Raw genomic sequence first — 21,827 nt, 5'->3', positions numbered from 1 at the left:
TCAACACACTGGCAGTGTTCAGATGTAAAACGATGAGCTGTACGTCATATATCACACAGATACATTTGTGTTCTGCAGTTTTATTACACAGTCCCTTTGTCATAGATAACTAGGCTTTGCTCCTGCAGCACTTCAGTGAACCCTACAATGCAGTTTACAGATCTCATTGTCAGTTTTGCTCCCGTGTTGCAGCAAATAGTTCGGAGAGGGCCCTGTAATCTCTTTGTGTCTCCGCTAAATGTCGAGGGAGGGAGGGAGGTGTACCCTGCACAGCTCTTTGTGTCTAAATAATTACTGTCCTCAGAAAGAGGAGAGTGCAGGAGGAGAGCGTGATGATGTGACAACACCATCTCTCCTCTCTGCACTCCAGGGAAACCATTTATAAGACTGCTTTGCTTCTTCTTTATGCACGCCTTGTGAAGCAACCCCTTAACCTTTGCTAGTTTGCTGACTTTTGCTGGCTGTGGATGTCATAATGATAATATCTGTGTGTGAAGTTACTGACGCTAAAGTACAAGATAATCATTTTAACCTTTGAACTGCGTGTCTCTAGCTCTTTTTTGGAAGTGAAGGCTTATTGGTTTGTGTGTTTAGCCTTGGAGCTACGTGTGCTACGATTGAGGTGTTGTTTGGGAGTTTTTGAAGGCTCACGCATATCTTTGAAAGTTCAGTCCCACATGTTTGTATTTTACAACCTGGATGACCTTCTTCCTAGATGAACACCATATCCACATTTGGACTGAAGTAATAACCGTCAAAATGATCATTAATAGAGCTGGACTTTACCTTTTAAGAGCTTTGATATTGGCTGATGTTTTCTACCATAAATACTTAGTATAAGGCAAGCTAGGGATCTTCCTTCCTGGCAATGCTCATCTTATATTACCCTATATGCCTCAGGATGCCCCCACTTTGCTCGTACCCTCAGGGTAGCTGATGTTCCTCGGAGCAGAGTGCTTAAACTCTCCTCTGGGAGCCAATTGTGTTTTCCCCCGGTGGATCTCGAGGCCCCGGCACAACCATGTAAAGCCAGGCACTTTATTGTTGCGGACAGGGAAACCTGTGTTGGATTTTATGCACTCACTCACACACACACACACACACACACACACACACACACACACACACACACACACACACACACACACACACACACACACACACACACACACACACACACACACACACACACACACACACACACATACACACGCACACACGCTCCGGTCCCCGTGCAGCCTGGAACAGCAACAAAGCTCTTCCCGTACTGTTGCCAGGGTAACGTGGTCGGGTCAAACCAGTCGAGCGGTCTCTCCTATTCCAGGCAGAGCAACCCCCCCTCTCTCACACACACACACACACACACACCCTCCACTCACTAGCACTGTGTCTGTCTGTTCCTCTGTCCGTCCTCTTTATCCTTTCCTCCTTTTTTTGTCACTTTTTGATCCAAACTGGAGAAAATGGCACTTATTTCCACAGACAATAACCAGAAAAGGCGGCGGATAATTATCATTTTACCTCGTTAATACTTTCCTGAGGCAGATTGGTGTTGATGTTATTAATCTAAATTCATGCACGCGGAAATATTCCCAAATCTTATCTGTGATTTATACACACACAGATATGCATTGTGTTAAATAAATATGAAGAAATCCACATTTAAATAAATACATTTCTGATCCAGACATCATTATTTATTATTTGAAATGAAATGAATAGAAATCCACTAAGATATATTTTTTAAGTTTTAGTTTTCCACAAATTTGTTGGTTGTTAAATATGTATGCCAGGGGGTTTGAATGCCAATCATTGAACCGGCATCATTTTTACACAAAGTATATTAGTGAGTCGTTATTCGTCTATTAATTCATTTATTTGATTGTTTTTGTTTAGCCTTATCTGACACAATTATTGTCTGGCCCAGGCTGAACAAGTTGAAAAGATTTACCACTCTGTCGAAATATTGTCTGTAGAAATAAAGTGAATTTCCTGTATTTTGAAATAAAACAATTGGGAAAATCTTTCAAATTAAAAGATTTCAAGTGTTTCGTGACCGGGTTGCAGGAGCATTGAGAGTAAAGAGATAACAGCATGCCTTTTATAATGGAAAGAAAATACACAACCTTAACCAAACACACAAATGCAGAGCGTTTACTTTGCAATAATTTCCGTCACTGCTTTACTCTACGGGTTATAGAGGGAGGAGGCTGTTTCATTATGTGTCGAAATAATTCAGTATCTATTTTATAAAAGGCACATGGAAATGGTATCACAGCTAAGCCTGTAGCTGGCAGACACGCAGGGATGGAGTCCTCTTCTTCTCCTGCAGCGACTATAGATCTGTTGTTGGAGTCATACACTGTGAATAAATGGAAATGACACAGAGAGACAATTGAAATCTGTTTGTTACGAAGACGGCAGACGCTTGAGAGCAGATCAAAAGTCTAGTTGCTGTGTGGGGCTCGAGCTTGAATATAACAATTAATATTATCCACATATAATCTGTAAGGCATGACAGGTATTTTACACCTATAATGACATCTTTCTCTTATTGAAACACATAGATTGGAAGATAGATTCATAGATAGATAGATGGGAAGCTAGATATGTGGAGACGTTAGGTATGGTAGATATGGTTAAATACTGAAGATATGTAGAGATAGTTTCTATCCTGAGGGGAAATATAGGAATCCAGCTTCTTAAAACACAAACCCTGTTGCAGAGGCATACATTATATAAACATAACGATGAATAAAAGGTAGTGAGATGACAGTCTAGCCAACCAAACGACTGCAGAGAGCTTCAGTGTCACTCGTAAAGGTAGACGTTACCTATAAGGGATTTGATGTGGGCTAACATGCAGTGACATTATGCCCTATTGGAAAGTATGATTATCTAAAGGATTCCATGCTATAAATGTTATTCTGTGAGCCAAGAGAGTAGAGATTATAATCTCTTTAGTAGAGGACCAGTCACAAGGTACCATGTGACGAATCGGAGGCTGACCAGTGACACGATCATGGGTCGACCATCCTTTGAGTCATCATTGAATCATGAGTCGTGGTTAAAGTATCTTATGACTGTGGCTGTAATCATTGGAGCTGTTTATCTCTGAAGATAAATGTGGAGAAAAGACCCAGAAGAAAAACTTACTTTGACTCATTTGTTGCGTAATTTCCACCAGTCCTCAGATGTTTTCCTAAGCGATAAATACACAAAGGTTTAGACAAGCTAGTGATCTCTGTTCAGGACTATCTTATCTTATCTTAGGAAACAGCATGAGACGCCACCTTTAGTGTATGTATCTTTGCCATCCTTCTGTGAACCCATGTCTACATCAACACATGGGGCTTGTAGAGTTCATACATCATTGGTTTTGTGGCACAATTTACATTTGATTTGTTCATATAAGTATCTCTTGACTTTAATTGACATTATTCACAGTAATCCTTTGCACTTTTCTGGACTGTTAAATCATATTTTGCTGCTAAGCTAAAATGACTGGCAGTGAAAGCCTTGTGCACAATATTCATCTATAACATTTCAACCGTTTTGCATTTGCAATACCTGCATGTGTTCACCTCACACCTGCAGTTATGTAAGCAGATGTTCATGCTCAAGTTGAATGGAGTCAGTGCAACATTTAGCCCAGGAGAACAGGTGTTGAGTATCGGTGACTCGAGGTCTTTTGAGTAGTTTGCATTGACGTTTAAAAATACATTTGTATAACTCGTTCAGCTGCTCCCCGTGCTGCCTCATGGCTCCACCATAAGCTGCTACTGTACATAAGCACCAAGAGTGAGCCCCAGAGATGTCCTTCAAAGTCTGTGAATGTAATTTGATTGATTATGAAGGTAAAAAAAAGATGTGTGCAGATGTTCTTTATTGGTTTTGTTAATTACATATTTCCAGGGTTTTTTCTAGAAAAGTATAGCATGAGGGGCTAACGTCACTTCATTCAGGCCCCGCCCACTTTCCGGTGAAAGTCCTGCATTAGAACCAAGTGGAAAATAATAGTGTCTTCAAGTCTTAAAGCTGCTGAGTCATATATTGCACCTCAAACAACAAATAAATCCAGAGCTCCGGTTTCTTTACTTCCTCTCCAGAAAAAGGAGAGTGAAAGAAAGGATCAGAAATCTCAGTCTGTGTCAGCCTGCTGCCTGCCACTCGTCCACCGGCAGACCCACCGGACATCCATCCCCTATTTATTCTCCGTAAGCTGTCTCTGCCGTCCGACCAGACAACTGACTCCATCTTCATATTTCTGGAGTCATGATACCCTTTCTGACCAAAGAGATATTGTTTCCTGGCATCACTTTGACATTTTACGGGGGAAATCTGCACATCCCTGTATTTCAATGACAAACATATAGAGTAAAAAGGCACAAGATGTCATCAATAGTCATTTTCAGCTGTTACTTTTGCCTCAAACGTTAAACCACTAAATTGTCATAAGCAACAAACATCTGACAATGGCAGATTAATTAAGATTTTCTTTATTTTCAGACCATACAAGAAAAACAAATCCCAATTGTTGATTAAAACAAATATTATCTTTTCCTTTAGAGAGTGCTAACCCGCTCTGACTGCTGTAAGGAAAGCCCTGAGCTTGCACATTATCTTCCCCAACAAAGACGATGCCAAACCTCCGCTAAGATATTAAAACCCAATTAAAGATAAACGTGTCAACCTGCCAGATAATCAGTGTAGTGTATCACTGTTCTCTACCTGCATGAATGAAGCAGATGATAACCGCAGGGACTTCCATCAGAATGATAATTAACTCTACGTTTCTGCAAGACGATGCTTAATTGATCACTCACCGCCAGTTTGTCCACAAAGGCATGTTGCTATTAATAACGGAGGAGACTTTCCTGTCAGACTGTAGTGCTCCTAGCCGCTCTAAAACGTGACTCTCCAGGTGATGGATTTCCTGCTAATACCGTCTGCTCCCTCGAGAGAAATTCTATGTTGTCTTGTGAGTTAAGAGCAGCTGCTGTGGGATGATATTACATCCTTATTTGTACACACCTGACACTTGTGCTTGTCTTATATTATTATATGTAAATGGATATATCAGAGTCATTGTGTTAATGAGGCCACTTTTCAAATAAAATCAGTCAATTCAATTTGAAGACATTTTCCAGCAAATCTTCTTTGATAAAAAAAGATCGATAATTTATTTCCAAGATTGAAATATACCGTTCATATTTCCCTTTGTTATAAGCAAAATGAGGCTTCTGTAGCTGCAACACCTTAAAGGGAACCCTACGCAGAGCTGGGATGAAGCATATTCAAGCATAATTGACCGACTGATTTTCTAGGTAGTTTATTTGGATTCTGTCCATCTATTAGAAAGGAAAATTCAATCAGCTGACCTGGATGATTGAAGCAAAGTGTGGTAAAGGTTCATTACTTCAACCTGCTGCTACCTTTTCTGTTTGGTAATCCTCTTTTCTTTATGAGCCAGGCTTTTTTTTTTCACCTCCATGTGCAATTGAAAAGAAACTCGGACAATTTGTCCACACAAACTCTCTGGGAATCGCCCTCGGACATACATTCCCAGACTTTGTTGATTGATTGAAATCTGACACAGCTAGGAGTGATAGCCCTCTCTTTCTTTCTAAAACAGCCATTGGATAAAAGCCAAGTTACGACTGACTGGGCGACTGTCAATCAAATGTGGGACATCTCAGTTTCTTTTCTAGTTTCTGTGAACTTAACTATTAAATTGAGCTTCATTCCATGGCCATAAATAGTCTAAAGGTTAAGTGTACTCTGGCACAGTATGGAAGTTACTGACTGTCCTTCCACTATAAGCGGATAGTAAAGTCATACCTAGTCTTTAAGTGTAAATGTATGTTATTTCTTCTCTATGCATCTTGTATATTTAAGCTCCTTGGTTCCCAAACATCTTTTCTTTGTTGGGAACAATTCAGCTACAAATATGCTCCATTTAGCACAAAACTGGTTCACCTGAGCAAAAGCTGCTGGAACAAAGCTGTTTCTAAACGTCTTTGTTCTGCACGTGTTGACTATGAACTATTATATTTTGCCTTGCCTTATATTGCCTTTTCTCCTGTAAACCTTCCCTTGCTGTGGCCAGTTTTTGTTTTAAGCACCTGACTCATGAACACCTTTTGTCACTGGAGGTGTCATTCATTAGCGGTTATGGGGCTAATGCGCTAGCCATCTGCTAACCTCCCCACCCTCTGAGCCGATAATTTGATTATTCATACGGAGCGCTGTGCTGACTGTAGTGGTGCTGGCTGAGAACAGATGTTAGGACGTGAACCAGCGGCCCTCAGCCTTGAACTCCATGCAGCTTTAAACAGCGTCCTGTCGTCCGCTGCCATTCAGAGACGCAGTGATCTCCACCGACAGGCTTTAAAGAGAAGCAGCGAGGAGCATGCTCCACTCAGCCCTGAGGAAATCTGGAAAACAATAGGCAGCAGAAGCCCAGGAGGAAGATGCAATTCAATTAAATCAGTCTGGCAGCCGTGTTTTCCACATGCATGTAGTACGTCTATAGTGTGGGGTAGGAATAAGTCCTAAAACCAGGAAATGAGTCAGCAACCAGTTCTCACATTGGACCTATTTTTGGCAAGATGTCTGAAATAAGGTCCGTAGTTTCATGCTGAACATTAGCTGCCTTTAGCTTAGCGGTGGTGACGTGGAGTCATGTGACCGTGCTGTAGTTCCTTTATAGCCCAACATTAGCGCCTTTAGCTTAGCGGTGGTGACGTGGAGTCATGTGACCGTGCTGTAGTTCCTTTATAGCCCAACATTAGCCTCCTTTAGCTTAGCGGTGGTGACGTGGAGTCATGTGACCGTGCTGTAGTTCCTTTATAGCCCAACATTAGCGCCTTTAGCTTAGCGGTGGTGACGTGAAGTCATGTGACCGTGCTGTAGTTCCTTTATAGCCCAACATTAGCCTCCTTTAGCTTAGCGGTGGTGAGGTGAAGTCATGTGACCGTGCTGTAGCTCCTTTATAGCCCAACATTAGCCACCTTTAGCTTAGTGGTGGTGACGTGGAGTCATGTGACCGTGCTGTAGCTCCTTTATAGCCCAACATTAGCCACCTTTAGCTTAGTGGTGGTGACGTGGAGTCATGTTACCGTGCTGTAGTTCCTTTATAGCCCAACGTTAGCCTCCTTTAGCTTAGCGGTGGTGAATTGAGGTCATGTGATCATGTTGTAGTTCTTTTACACACAGGCGCACATACAGAGCTAAAGGTTGCAGAATGAAAATGTTAGCTATAATTTCCTAGACCCACAGTTTATAAAAACTCATAAACTGTGCCAGTCTGATTGACATTAAGCTTACTCTAATTATACTGCAAAGAAAAAGAACATTATGTAAGATACCAGGCAGCTACAAATGATCTTTAAACTCCAATTAACAAACACCGATTCCATATAAGCATGAAAGGAACGATTAGTCAGGGGGAAATTGCGTGGTCATAGTGTAAGTGTACAGCGACTGTATTCTCTCCAGGGTGTGTGTGTGTGTGTGTGTGTGTGTTAAAGCAGCACTTCATATGGTAAGCTCATTATATCTGAGCCATAAAGTGATTATGGGCTGCAGTAAGGCATTGTTCTGCTGTTGACAGGATTAAAGATGACTTAACCGAGAGAAAGTGAGCGTCTACGGTCCACTGTTTGCTTGCTCTCTATAAGCCTGCAGTGAAAGGGGCTGCACGCTTCACTGTTTGCCAGCTGAGGCACACACACACGACACACACACACACACACACACACACACACACACACACACACACACTCACACACACACACACACACACACACACACACACACACACACACACACACACACACACACACACACATACACCCTTCCTCCACTCTTTTACACATTCATCTCCTCCACTCTGTCCATCCATCCAGATATCTGTCTGCTCTAATGTTTTTGTTGGAAGTCTTGTACTTGTATACACTTGTCACCACCTTGTGTACGGTTGTTTTTAGGGAAAACCTTGAGACCCTAGAGCCAGTAAATCCCTCTTGTCAGTGTGGCATTGATTACCGTCTATGTTACCATAGAAAGTCAGATTTGGTTTCTTCATAATTCAAAAAGTAAGGACTGTATGCAACAGGTTATATGGCATTATCGACCGACTTCAAATGACAAGATTAAGGCTGCAAAATCTGAAAAAAAATACTTATTTTACCCAATTTTTAGCTTCCTTCAAATATTGGCTATCGCACTATAGTCCATACCGCAATTTCAATGAAAAATAGATTTATTCCGCAGCCTTCAACAAGATGCACTGCATGTTTAATGTATGAAAGCTCTCTTTGTTTCGTCAGATATTGCTTTTTTAGTGTCTATATTCCTAACGTGCTTTCATCTCCTCCTTTCAGAAGAAAACCGGAGTTGTGAAGACCCAGGAGAAGAAGGAGCGGTGGAAGGAGAAAAAGGTGGCGAAGCGGCAGAAGAAGGATGACGAGGAGGTGGAAGAGGAAGAGGAGAATGTGCAGCCGGTGGTGGATCCTCTGGAGAACGGCTTCCTTCATCACGCCCAGCGGGAGCAGGAGAGGATGACGGACAGGCTGCTGAAGAGGACGTACTCCAAGAAGAACAAAATGGTGAGTGCGCCTCCATGGTTCTAAATATTCTACCTAAGTTAAAAATGCTAGTCTGTTCAAAGGACTTATGGTGTTTGGGACTGTTGTTTAGAAATAAACGATGAAGGCGGTTGCTAACAAGTGTTTAAATGAGACGTCTAAACTTCATCATGCCCAATATTAGCCACATTTAGCTTAGCAGTGGTGTCCGTGAAGTCATGTGACCGTGCTGTAGTTCCTTTATAGCCCAACATTAGCCGCCTTTAGCTTAGCAGTGGTGATGTGAAGTCATGTGACCGTGCTGTAGTTCCTTTATAGCCCAACATTAGCCACCTTTAGCTTAGCGATGGTGACGTGAAGTCATGTGACCGCGCTGTAGTTCCTTTATAGCCCAACATTAGCCCCCTTTAGCTTAGCGATGGTGACGTGAAGTCATGTGACCGCGCTCTAGTTCCTTTATAGCCCAACATTAGCCGCCTTTAGCTTAGCGGTGGTGACGTGAAGTCATGTGACCGTGCTGTATTTCCTTTATAGCACAACATTAGCCACCTTTAGCTTAGCGGTGGTGACGTGAAGTCATGTGACCGCGCTCTAGTTCCTTTATAGCCTAACAAACTATTTGAATTGCATTTACTTTTCATAAATCACAAACTGGTGTTAATATGTGGATATTATCCTGCTGAACCGAAACGTATCATAAATGTGTGTAGCCATGAAGTCAGAAGAGCCAATCAGCTGCTTCGGTAGCATCTGATTCAACTTGATTATCCAGTGTTATCTGCATGACTCACTAGAAGCAGTCTTTTATCCACATGTATCCTCTCCATCCTTCTCACTGATGGCCACATTCCCTTTAAGGCATTACAAGATCAATTGTTCCATAAAAGGTGAAGAGTGTTCAGAGCCTCACGTCAGATGTGACTTTGCTCTCTCGTGTGTCAGCAGGGACTTTGAACCACGGTGCTGAGGTTGTCAGGAGATTAATTCACTTCACATGAAACACTTCAGTCCCATTGAGCAGTGCACTGTCAAAACAGCTCTCAGTGTTCAGCACTGGAGGAAATCATTCTCTACAAACACTCTGTTAAGGCTGCAGTGTTAGCCTGTCAGAGCAGTCATTTTGAAAATGGAATATGATGTGTTTTTGTAAAATAGGAGCTTTTGAGTCCAGGTCACTCCCACTAAAAGCATTCTTACAGGTTCTTCATTTGTTTGGGGTTTTGTCAGCAGAGCCTTTGGTTAATGCTTTTCATGTCATGGTTGGTGGTGACATTTGGCCCTCATTTTCTTTCTCTTGAAGTGACTTTTTAGTCCCGTTTCTCTTTTGCATTTCTTGCTCTGCGTTAGCGGTGATGCTAAACATGATTTTTCCTTTTATTTTTATTCCAAATTACGAGCTTTTCCTTACTTCGTCCCTAAAGTGAAAGCTGTTATTCCCCATGATGCATCTGACTAATTATTGTCTCCATCAAGTGTATTAAGTTAGTGGTGAATGACAAATTCTTGTGTATTATTTTGGCATTTAATAGGAAAACTATACATACAGCAGTGAGTGACACAGCAGTAAATCAGACCAGATAATACTGTAAATACCAAACATTTAACGGCAGTAGATGTAGACCGTGTGGACTTGGTATGTGCTGACTGAAACACAAGATGGAAAAGGACCATTTAGATCGGATTAGACATCATTTATTGATCCCAAAAAGGTTGGGTTTTTTTACCGCTTTTTGGCAAGGCAATGAACGAGTTAAACATAAACAAAACAAATATTGAAAATAGATTAAAATAAGGTAAATAAACATCAACAGTACAGTATCCAAAGAATGCCCAACACAAAAACACTGAATAATTTAGAATACACATAGACATGTACAAAATTAAACCATTTGGAAGAACTGCATCATTAGGGAAGTAGGGAGTCAGTCAGATAGCCGTTGGAGCTCAGTGAAGGATATTATATGTGACGTGGAATCACTGAGGACCCCTGGTGTTACCCAAAGTGGTTTGATAAGCACATTATTGGTATGCTGCCTTCAGGTGCATTAGCATACCGTGTTCCTTCGTGGCTGCAGAAGTGCTGTTCTGTTTATTTATGCCGAGTCGGGGCTGCCAATATGAAGCTCACTGCTGAGCCCACAGGCCGGGTCTGTCCCAGGGAGATAGCCCATCTATGTGTTAACAGTTTGTTTAAATGGGCGGATGTTTTTATGCTCCTGTCCATGGCCAAGCTCCGCCGTAGAGCTGTTGAGGATAAGAGGGGGAAATGCAGTCAGGAAGCCAAACTAAATAATGAGGCTGCGTGGCCCCGAGGCCTCCTCCAAACACACACAAACGTCTCACTTAGATTAGATTTCCTAAGGAAGTTAACATGGCTGAAAATGAGTTTGGCTGTGATATTTACTTTGCTGAGAGGAAGTGAAAAAGTATGTATTTAGCTCTCATCTAAGTGGTTGGCTGCAATTACTGGAGCAGATTTACATTCCAGTGAGATAGTAACTGCACAGTATCAACAATCTGCTGCGGTTATGCTAAAGCTGTGCTCATGTTTTACTGTCACCTTATCTGAGATTTACTACACATGCTCCCAACGAGATTAAGATAGGAGAGGTATTATGCAAATGCATCTTGTAAATATCTTGGAGGCAGATCAAAGACATGCACGCACTGTAACTCCAGATTACAGTGCATTTTCTGCATTTTTTTTGTGCAAAGATGACACGTTATGAAGGTCACCAAACCGAGAAATCAACAAGTACATTTTTAACTACAAGGAATTTGCTTTAGTGCATAGATACACGTATTAAAAGGTAAAAAAACAGACATATAAAACAGAAAAATGACCAAAAAAACAAATATGTGCATCAGTAAACAATTTAGAAAGATGGGGCTCTACACTTCTGTGCAGGATGTGCACAGTAAAAAGATTATAGGCAATACACCTGGGATGATACACACTTCTGTGGGGTGATGGAGGGTGTGAGTCATAACCATCTCACTTTCTCTAACCGCTCTGAGTTGTTTTGTCCGCTGCAGGTCAGCGGCCGGTCAATCTGTTTAAACGACGGCCGGCCTGGCAGCAGCTTAGTGTCCGTGGCTCACTGGTCTAGATAAGGCACAGTGAGCTCATGGCTAAAGTCCCCCTGAACACACACCTCAACCCTGTGATCCGTGGGGATGGCACAAAGGGAAATGGCTTCGGTCACTGGTTCGAGTCAGAGCACAGACCAGTTCACCTCACGGGCCCTTCTGAGGTGTCCTTGGGTTTTTGAAAACTGAATTTCCATTTGTTTTCTTCCTATTCTTAACTGGAGACCTCTCCTGATCTTTAAAGTACTGCAGGTAACCTACTGTAGTTTTCAGTAGCTTTTACTTAACCTCCAAACCCTTCCCTTTGTCTCAGTGTGTGTCTGAAGCAATATTCACTAACTTATCTTTGAACCTGCCCCAGCTTTAACTTTTCTGCAAGCTAAGATAAAGCTGTCTCTAATGCAAAACTGAAACCACCAATCCACCGCTTAATTGTAATTAGTCAGCCAGCTAACCAATCAGAGCAGACTGGGCTCTGGTCTCAGACAGAGGGTGAAAAGAGGTGCTGCAGCACAGGCAGTATGAGAAACATAAAGAGCTTTTTGAACATTAAAGCATGGAGACATGTCCCAGTAGAGTAATGGGGTCCCTTTAAATTAGCAGTGAGTAAACTGGACAAATAATCTCAAAAGTATATGTTTTCTTTAATATATTCCCCTGCCTGCTAGAGTTATTTCTATCACACACTACCTGCTTTCATATGACTTATAAATGGTTGGGAAATAGGAAATTGTGGAAAGCAAATACAACATGACTAAACCCCACAACTGCTCATATCACACATGGATAGTTTTACTTTACATTTACTCGTACAAACACGGCCACATTTCCCCCGGTTTTTATGTTAATATGTGGGTGTTTTGGTACATTCACTCTTGCAGCCACTCTGCGTTGAGTGCATCTCGAGGAATTGTTACCCTTTTTTCCAGAGCGGCGTAAAATGATCACAGCAGCAGTAAAAGTTTCTCTTCAAAGCTTCCTTTTATTCCTGAGCGAGTAGGCTGTTGGTGTGTAACAGCTCAGGAGAGAGCTGCAGTGGATAAAGATATCTATTCTTACTTTATCCTCCACCCCTGTGATGTGCTCATGCTCTCTAAGTGTTTCTGCAAGCTTCCTGAATCCCATGTATATAAAACACGTTCGCCTCCAGAAGGACGGGGGGGCAAACGACCTTGGTAACAGCGCCTTTTGTTTAGCATCCTCACTCCTCTTTGTTGGCAACATGATTTAACATGTACACGTTTACTCTTGCTTACATGCAAGAGGGCACACTGTATCCAACAAATGCTAAGCAGATGGATGTGCACGCATAAATAAAGTTGTAAATGTGGGAAAAGGGCAGCACAGTGCAGCCATCTGGGTTTTAACGCTGGCATTTACACATGAAGTAATGCACTGATGGCTATATATATATATTTACAATGCTCACACAACCATCATTTAGAGTGGGGCATTTATGCTTTATCCTTTAGACTCGCTCCTTTCAAGCTCTCCGTCCCTCCAGTCAGCGATGGTGTCTCTAGTGTTTGTCACACACTATGATCCACAGGCACAGTGATGTGTTGGGAGGGAAGCACTTGATCTAATTAGGAGAGTCGTAAGGACCTCAGGAGTGTGTGTGTGTGTGTGTGTGTGCAAAAGATCTAAGGACATCTTACATGTTCTCCTCTGAGTCATTCTGTATTTCTGCAGCAGTCACACATAAAGTTTGGATGTTTTAAAGGACCATACTATTTGCATTTGACTGAATAATAGCAAACACAGTCATTTCATAACATTTAGCTGATGCTTTCATCCAAAGGGACTTAGAATATGCAACAAAGCATGAAAAACCATCTCAGAACAGCAAGAAACATGCAGATGTATTGTCTTTAAACAGGCCAACCTTTGCATATACATAGTATTAACAAGTGCTGCTGCGTTACTGAGCTAACACCCTTTAGGTACGTCATTATCTCTATTATTTCTGTGGTTTAATAGCCAAGGTGCAAGGGAAACAGCTGGGTTTGAGTCTGTAGAGTTTCATTTTGTTTTAAGGTTAGGAGTATTTACATGATCACCACTCAAACACAGACGGGTGACATTTGAAATGGGCTTTAAGGGTCCGTTATTATCGGCTAGCCTCCTTAGCTGAAAGTCTGATGAAGGGTAATAGCAACACCTAAAATGTTAAGCCCTTTACTCAGCCAGCTAGCTTCAAAACCAACCCCTGTGCAGGGCGAACAAGTCATCCCGAGAAGGAGCTCGTGGCTAATGTCTAATCGGACCTGGCTTTGATCTTCAGGATGCTTCAGACGGGGGGGGTCATGCATAACACATAATGCTGAGTCGCTCAAACAACACACCCATAGCTACACATCCCACGACTATCGCCGTCCGTTAGAGCAGTACCCTACTGCACACACACACACACACACACACACACACACACACACACACACACACACACACACACACACACACACACACACACACACACACACACACACACACACACACACACACACACACACACACCCACACACCCACCTCAGGCCTTATAGCAGGCCAGTCTGTGGACATGGAGAAGCCAGCGTCATGCGTGCCCCCTGTCATACTGTAGCTGCTTCAGCTACACCAACCTTTCTTTATATATGTGTGTTTATGAGCTGTAAGCCAGCTGGAGACAGATCAGATTAGCCAGGGCATTAACAGAGCAGTGTAGACAGGGTGACTGATACCGGGGGGGGGGCTGCTATCTGGGGAGCAGCGACCCTGAGCAGCAGCAGCTCGGCTAAAGAGACGATATGTCCCCCGGCTCACCTGCGTTCAGCTCATTTTAACCGGAGGTGAACCGGCGCTCTGGACAGGTGGCTGAGCTGCTATCTAGCATTGTTGACTTATTGTAAGTTAGAAAACTACTTTTAAAGACTGCCTTTTGGGTGGTTCCCTTTTCTGTTGTGTGTTTATATCGGTCTGAAAACCCTGTGTTCACTCAAGAGTGAGTTTCTCTCACACACACTCCCTTCCCCCCACCTGGAACTCCTCCATTGGACTCCTTTGTTTACTTCCTGAACATCGTGACATTACTATGTCCCACTCACAAGATCATAGTATGGAGACGAGGTACAGAAGAGACACTTAATACTAAGAAGTCGAAAAATGTGCATTTTCCGTCCCTTTACCACAATGAAGTTGTCTGTTTAGGGTACAACACGCGGCATTTTTCATTTATAGTAACTGAAATGAAAAAGAAAAAAGGGAGTTTAGGTTAACATTCCATTCATTGCAAGATATTATATCCTGCTTTATATTTGGTTAATTGCAATAGTGCTTACTTGTCTGACAGTGTATAGACTATCTATGATTGAAAGATTCAACTTTATTGTCATTGCACAGAGTACAAGTACTAGGACAACGAAATGCGGTCTCTGCATTTGACCCATCCTAGTGTTAGGAGCAGTGGGCTGCCATTATGTACGGCGCCCGGGGAGCAGTGTAGGTAACCAGTGTCTTGCTCAGGGACACCACGGTGGCACTTGGTCTTTCGGGGACTTGAACTGGTGACCTTCCAGTTCCCAGGCCAAGCCCCTATCGACTTCGCCACCACCGCCACATCTTCATAGTCAACTGTATATATATCTTTTCTCTAATGCCCTTTAATTTATATTTCTTCTTTGAGATGTCTACACTTTAGCGTTGTTTATTTCTTATGCTTTTCTATGCCTTGTATGGTATTATGCTGCTGCGACACAAACATTTCCCAATTTGGGATTAATAAAGTCGTTCTTATCTAATCTTATTTTAGTGAAGGCTTTTAGCTCATTTCAAAGCACCTGCACTGACTATCTTGTGGCTTTTAAAATGAATGAACCTGCATTTGTCTTGCTATCTGAATGTGTTGTTGCACTATTTGTAAATCGCTTTGGATGTTAGTAGAAGCACCAGCTAAATGAAATGCCTTTTTCTTCCTCTAACCTCCTCATAAAGACGTATTTGTTCCGCCTGTTTACCTGAGTTTAACACCTTTTGCTCACTTTCTCTGCTCATAATGTTGTGGTTGATCGAGGAGCTGAAACCCCACCCCTCGTGTAATGAGATCAGACCTAAACATGACATCCTTAATGTAATTACGGGGTGGAAAGCTTCTAAGTGGCGCCGTGATAGAAAAAGCCCTTTTGCTTCTGTAACTCGGGTTAACACCGCCGCTTAAGAAAGAGCGTTATAACACGAGTGGATAATGAGGAGAGCGGGAAGAAGACGAGCGGAGGACGTGACTTTAAATAGACCCTGACAGATCGATCAGTCAGCTGCATGTAACATGGACGTGTTTGCATGATCACAGGGGGAATAATTATCCTTCACACATCAAAGAGCAGCAGCAGATGAACAAACATGTTCCTGTGCAAGAGACGGAGTAATGACCATGGGAAGAGTTTCATTATAACAAGGAAAATACATCCGATTCACTGATTGATGACATTAGATATTCCCTGAATCTTAATTGCTTTACCTTCTAAATGTGGGCTTTCTTGAATGAGAGTCTTTAGTTTTACAGCAGAGGTGATATTGTGCAGAATGAACTTGTGTAGGCTTTCATTTCAATATTATTTTTCATATATTTCACAGAAAAACTGTCTCTTTAATTCCTAATTGCAACACTTTTATCTTTTTTTAATTAAGTGAAAGGTTAGAGATTATGCATCTCCATTAAATCCCTTTGGTGGTCTGCTGCCGGCCCCAACAGCAGCAGTAGTTGATTAAAATGTGGTTTACTTCAGATAAAACACTACTTATTTTCTTTAGACGTAGATTGTGTACACCAAAATGGTTGCGGTTGATCCATACCAGTGTCATGACTCAAAAAAAGTCAGTTTGTTTTGGATTGAATAGCTTTGAATTACTACAAATTAAAGAAGTTGAAAGGTAGTGAATTAGGAGTGCTTACCAGGGAATTACAAAAACATGTGGTGCATGTACCCTAGAAACATTTAGATTTCATAAATAAGAAACTCTAGAAAGTTTACTAGAGCACCGTGAGCCCAGCTAACTAGATCAGAGATCAGGCGGAGAGTGTTTATTGCAAAATGAATCGCATGAATAAATGTTGGAATGATGAAACGGCTACACTACAAACAAATGTTCATCTACATTATTTTTGACATGAACGTGTTGGAAAACGTCATGCTGTTGAGCAACTAAAAGTCCATACTGATGTTTTAGTATGTAGTTGCAAGAGCATGCATGATAAACAATTGAAAGGAGAGCTTTTTTGGAAAGACAAATCTAAGTGAGGTCGTCTTTCAGTCACTGTTAGCTATCGTGACAAATGAGGGTAAATATTTCTCATAACTTAATGTTTTAAAAAGGAACTCGGCAAAGAAAACTGTCATATGTCAAACATGAGTGTCTCTGAGTTTGTAGCTTGTCTCTGTGTGTTTTCAAATTTCCTAAATCCCGTCTACTTTTCTATTTCCGGACGGACTGACCACAGTGGATTTAGCGCGAGGAGCCAAACTTATCCCTGTGGGTTTTTCCCTGGAGCGGATGGTGTTGACTTTCTCCGGGATGCCAGAGGGAATGCTGGGAAAGGATGAGGGAACAGTCCCATCGGTGTAGAACTAATGTGTGGGGGGAGCGTAGGAAATGTGATTTGGCGAATGTACTGTATGGTAAACTGGGAGTGATGGTTACCTTAGAGGAGGCCGATATTAATATTGAGGTATGATTTGTTTATTAAAATGGATAGCAGCTACACACTAAGCTCCAATTACAAACTGAGCCCTACTCCCACTCTGTCCGCACTTCCTCTGTGTTTGTGTTTAGGGTCTGACACATTAAATACCCTTCCACACCAACTATTGGGTAGTGGTACCAATTAACCCATCCAACAGGAAGTTATTAACCCCTCCAACAGGAAGTTATTAACCCCTCCAACAGGAAGTTATTAACCCCTCAACAGGAAGTTATTAACCCCTCAAACAGGAAGTTATTAACCCCTCAAACAGGAAGTTATTTACATCTCTACAGGAAGTGATTAACCTCCCAACAGGAAGTTATTAACCCCTCAAACAGGAAGTCATTAACCCCTCAAGCAGCAAGTTATTTACCTCTCTACAGGAAGTTATTAACCCCTCAAACAGGAAGTTATTTACCTCTCTACAGGAAGTTATTAAACCATCCAACAGGAATTTATTAACCCCTCAAACAGGAAGTTATTAACCTCCCAACAGGAAGTTATTAACCTCCCAACAGGAAGTCTACATTGGTTCTGGCTGCCTTTCCTGAACATGTTCTTAAACCCCGCCCACAGGAAGTTAATTAACTGTCCAACAGGAAGTTATTAATCCACATTTCGAGTGTAATTGGATTCATCATTTATAATTTTCTCTCCAATTCATTTTCATTCTAAACCATCGTCCTGAAGCTTGTCCCTTTTTTATACCCTTCCCCTTAAAGAAGGACCCTCATTCAGCTGATTCACACCGACTGGGAGTGTGTAGGTGTAGCTTAGGAATTGGGCCTGAGAGATCCCTTCAGACCCACAGAGGCAATCCAAACAAACCACAGTTCAATGGGAGTGGAACACTTCATCAGTAAGTTTCATTGCAGCCTCCAGTGAAATATTTATCCACCTCAGGATATATCCTCAAGATCCATCACCTCTCCTCTCCCCCCGGGCTGCAGCCTCCCGACCTCTTACACAAATAGATTGTTCGGCAGAGAGACAGAAATAGAACTGGGAATAAAAGGGAAGCGACTGACAAAGCCAGACAACCTCTGCCTGCTGTGCTCAGCCAGGTGAACATTGCATGGGACAGTGCACAGTGATTAACGTCAGGCCATGTAAGGTCTTTGGCCCGGCTGCTGTACTGTAAGTCCATACACACACGTCCCTTCACTTTTAACAAGCCACAGTCATTGAGATACGCCGGCGCTACTTCAGAGCAACCTCTCGGGGGACAATTATGTCTGGCAACATTAAATTAGCAGGGATCTAAAGTCATGCTCTGTTGCAGCCGCGGCTAGTGCATGCTGGGATTAGATAATGGAGGCAAAGAGAAACTGGATATGTGCGATTCTCATATTGCTGTAAGGGGCAAGATTAATATTTTAGAGCGATTGGATCAAGAAAAAGGGCCATCACTCATCTTCAGGTGTATATCAGTATGTAGTGTCTCTACTTTAAAGAGTCCTCTCCTGCTGATGTTCAGGTGTATATCAGTATGTAGAGTCTCTACTTTAAAGAGTCCTCTCCTGCTGATGTTCAGGTGTATATCAGTATGTAGTGTCTCTACTTTAAAGAGTCCTCTCCTGCTGAAGTTCAGGTGTATATCAGTATGTAGTGTCTCTACTTTAAAGAGTCCTCTCCTGCTGATGTTCAGGTGTATATCAGTATGTAGTGTCTCTACTTTAAAGAGTCCTCTCCTGCTGATGTTCAGGTGTATATCAGTATGTAGAGTCTCTACTTTAAATAGTCCTCTCCTGCTGATGTTCAGGTGTGTATTAGTATGTAGTGTCTCTACTGGGACATGTCTCCATGCTTTAATGTTCAGAAAGCTCTTTATTTTTCTCAGACTGCCTGTACTGCAGCACCTCTTTTCACCCTCTGTCTGAAACCAGAGCCCAGTCTGCTGTGATTGGTTAGCTGGCCGGTTCTGTTATGATTGGCTAAGAGAGCATTCTCTACGGTTCACCTGCATACATCGTCAATAAACTGCAATATGTCCAAAACCCCGCATGTTCACCTCTAGCCGACGCTACAAAGCCATCAACAACCTTGCCCCCCCCCCCCCACACACACACACCTCAGTGACTTCCTCCAACAACACACCCCTTACCCGTCGCCTCAGGTCTACTGATGCTAATCTACTGCAGCCCATCAGGACTAAGCTCCGGACCTGGGGTGACAGGGGCCTTTGCTGCAGCCTCCCCCTCCCTCTGGAACTCCCTTCCCATCCAGATCTCTCAAAAATCACTTATTCACTATAGTTTTCAATCTCTAATCCCCCCCCCCCCCCCAACTAATCCGCACTTGTGTTGTTTTGTTATTTTCGTCGTTTCTGTTCTGACTTTATGTAAAGCGTCTTTGAGCATTAGGAAAAGCACTACAGAAATATTATGTATTACTATTACTATTATTATTATGTCCCGCCCCTTAGCCTATCACGTACAATGTGTTCGAGCGCTAGCCAACAGAAGCTTGAGTGTTCCGTAGTGATGTCACTATGTTCAGGAAGTAAACAAAGGAGTCCAATGGAGGCGTTTGGGAAGTTCTGGAGTGAACACAGGACTCGGGGAAAAAAAGCGTAAAAGGGACTCTTTAAAGCAATATATTTAATTCCAGAAATGATAATTGGACCTGAATTTGAACATCGAATGTTAGTTATCCTTTTTTGTTTACACTTCCTTACTTAGGCGCTTGAGATGAGCTGTTTTGTGTGTGTGTTTTAGTTTAATGCTAATCTGTCCTCATAAAGACATTGGGCTGCAGGTTTTCCGTTGCATTCATTAGGTTTGCACTCAGGAGGCGAGTGTAAGCCTTAATAAATTCATCTTGACATTCTGTTCTATGTGCTTTGCTCGCTGGCATCTTGTAATTACTTTCTTTTTTTAATGTAATTTATTAAAGTGAGACCTCCCACATCGTACCACGGCTTTGCATCTCCCGGAGAAGCTGTAGCTATAGCAACAGATGCATTTTCCCTGGTAGATGTTTAACTAGAACAGACAGCGGGGAGAGACACTTTATTACACCTCATGCTTTATGATTTACTGTATCATTGCGGTTTATATTACAGTGATGTTGAGGGAGCGGTTAAGAGACGTGTGCTCGAGGAAATCACAGGTGTCTGGGGTCGTATTCCTCGTGCTTTCTTTTACAAAGTAGAGGTGAGATTTACCATGACGCGCTTTCATCAAACTGGCAAAGGTCTTTAAGAGATTTACCTAGAAATAACATCATGAACAGAAAGTGCTTTCTAGATGTACTTCTGAGCCCCATAGTTTCAGATTGTGTTATGTTGAATCGCAGTTGCCATTACACCTTTATTGAAATTGAAACAAGTCCTAAGTGACCCCGTTTTTCATACAACACTGACATGGTGAGTCACAACAGAGGGAAATTCCAAAGACTGGTAGTGGTGATGGTGTAGAAAGTAAAGATATATATGTCAAGGAAACTGATGAAAAATAAAGCATTGACACAGTAAAACCAAACCTCTATTTCACATCTGTATTCAGCCAAGTCATACCCATACATCAATCTGGAGTCACACAGTTGATTTGTGTGAGTGTATTATGATTTTAATGTCTCTGATATTGCTGATAAACAAGGTATTTGAAAGTAAAAATGAAGGTCTGGAAACACACACACATTTTCCTTACCTACGTTCATGAATCACTCCAACGAAACATCTATTAAAATGAGAATAATTCATGTCACGCTGTGTTTCATCCACGCAGACCTGGTGGTGAGTCACAAATTGAATCTACTTTAATATTTATGAATTGGCTGATTATTATGAAGACATTTCAACCACAATTCAGCTCTGGGAACACACACAGTTCTTCAGAATAAAGTACAAAATAATGGTCCTTCAAAATCCTTTAGTATTTAAACCCTAGCAGCAGGACTGTACTTCAGGGTTAGGTTGGGATTACCTGTCTTGTGTATGGACGGATTTGAGGATCTGTTTGTAAAGTACGATGAAGTGGGTGGCAGTCCTGAGCCCAGAGAAGCCTTGCTGTGGGTGTGAGAGGTGTCTGGTTTGGCGGCCTGTTTGTTGTGACAGGCCTGAGAGGGTGTAAGACGATAGAGAGGCCCGGCTGTGTCGTTATGTGTCCCTGCGGTACGCTCAGTCATCCTCTGTCATTTACAAAAGCCTCTTTCTCCTCTTGTCACTGACGTATCAATTTGTTTGAGTACATTAGCACCTCAATTAGCAGCTTTTTAATTGAATTGGCTTGTGTGTAGAGCATCTCTTCATGCTCTATGGGGGCTTACATGGTGCACACACACACACGCTGCTGTGGTCTTACCCTACTGTGTGTGTAAGTGTGGCTGTGATTTGCGTACTTGTCGCAGTCAGAACATTTAAGTGTCATCTTTGCCACTTTAGCCCATTAAGGTCAATGCATTAATGGGATCTAAAGAGGCCCCTGTTA

General features: G+C 42.2%; 1 protein-coding gene across 13 annotated transcripts in view; it reads left to right on the top strand.

Moving 5' to 3' along the window:
* fbrsl1 (fibrosin-like 1) overlaps nt 1-21,827 on the top strand; it is a 310,343-nt gene that overhangs the window by 84,355 nt on the left and 204,161 nt on the right. For all 13 annotated transcript variants that reach the window (XM_063897087.1, XM_063897085.1, XM_063897084.1 and 10 more), the window contains exon 2: nt 8,388-8,612. In XM_063897087.1, coding sequence (XP_063753157.1) covers nt 8,388-8,612 — 225 coding nt within the window. The remainder of the gene's footprint in view (nt 1-8,387; nt 8,613-21,827) is intronic.

The sequence above is a fragment of the Eleginops maclovinus genome, chromosome 12 (assembly GCF_036324505.1).
Source record: "Eleginops maclovinus isolate JMC-PN-2008 ecotype Puerto Natales chromosome 12, JC_Emac_rtc_rv5, whole genome shotgun sequence".
Lineage (NCBI taxonomy): Eukaryota > Metazoa > Chordata > Actinopteri > Perciformes > Eleginopidae > Eleginops > Eleginops maclovinus.
This window is presented reverse-complemented; position numbering and strand designations above follow the sequence as displayed.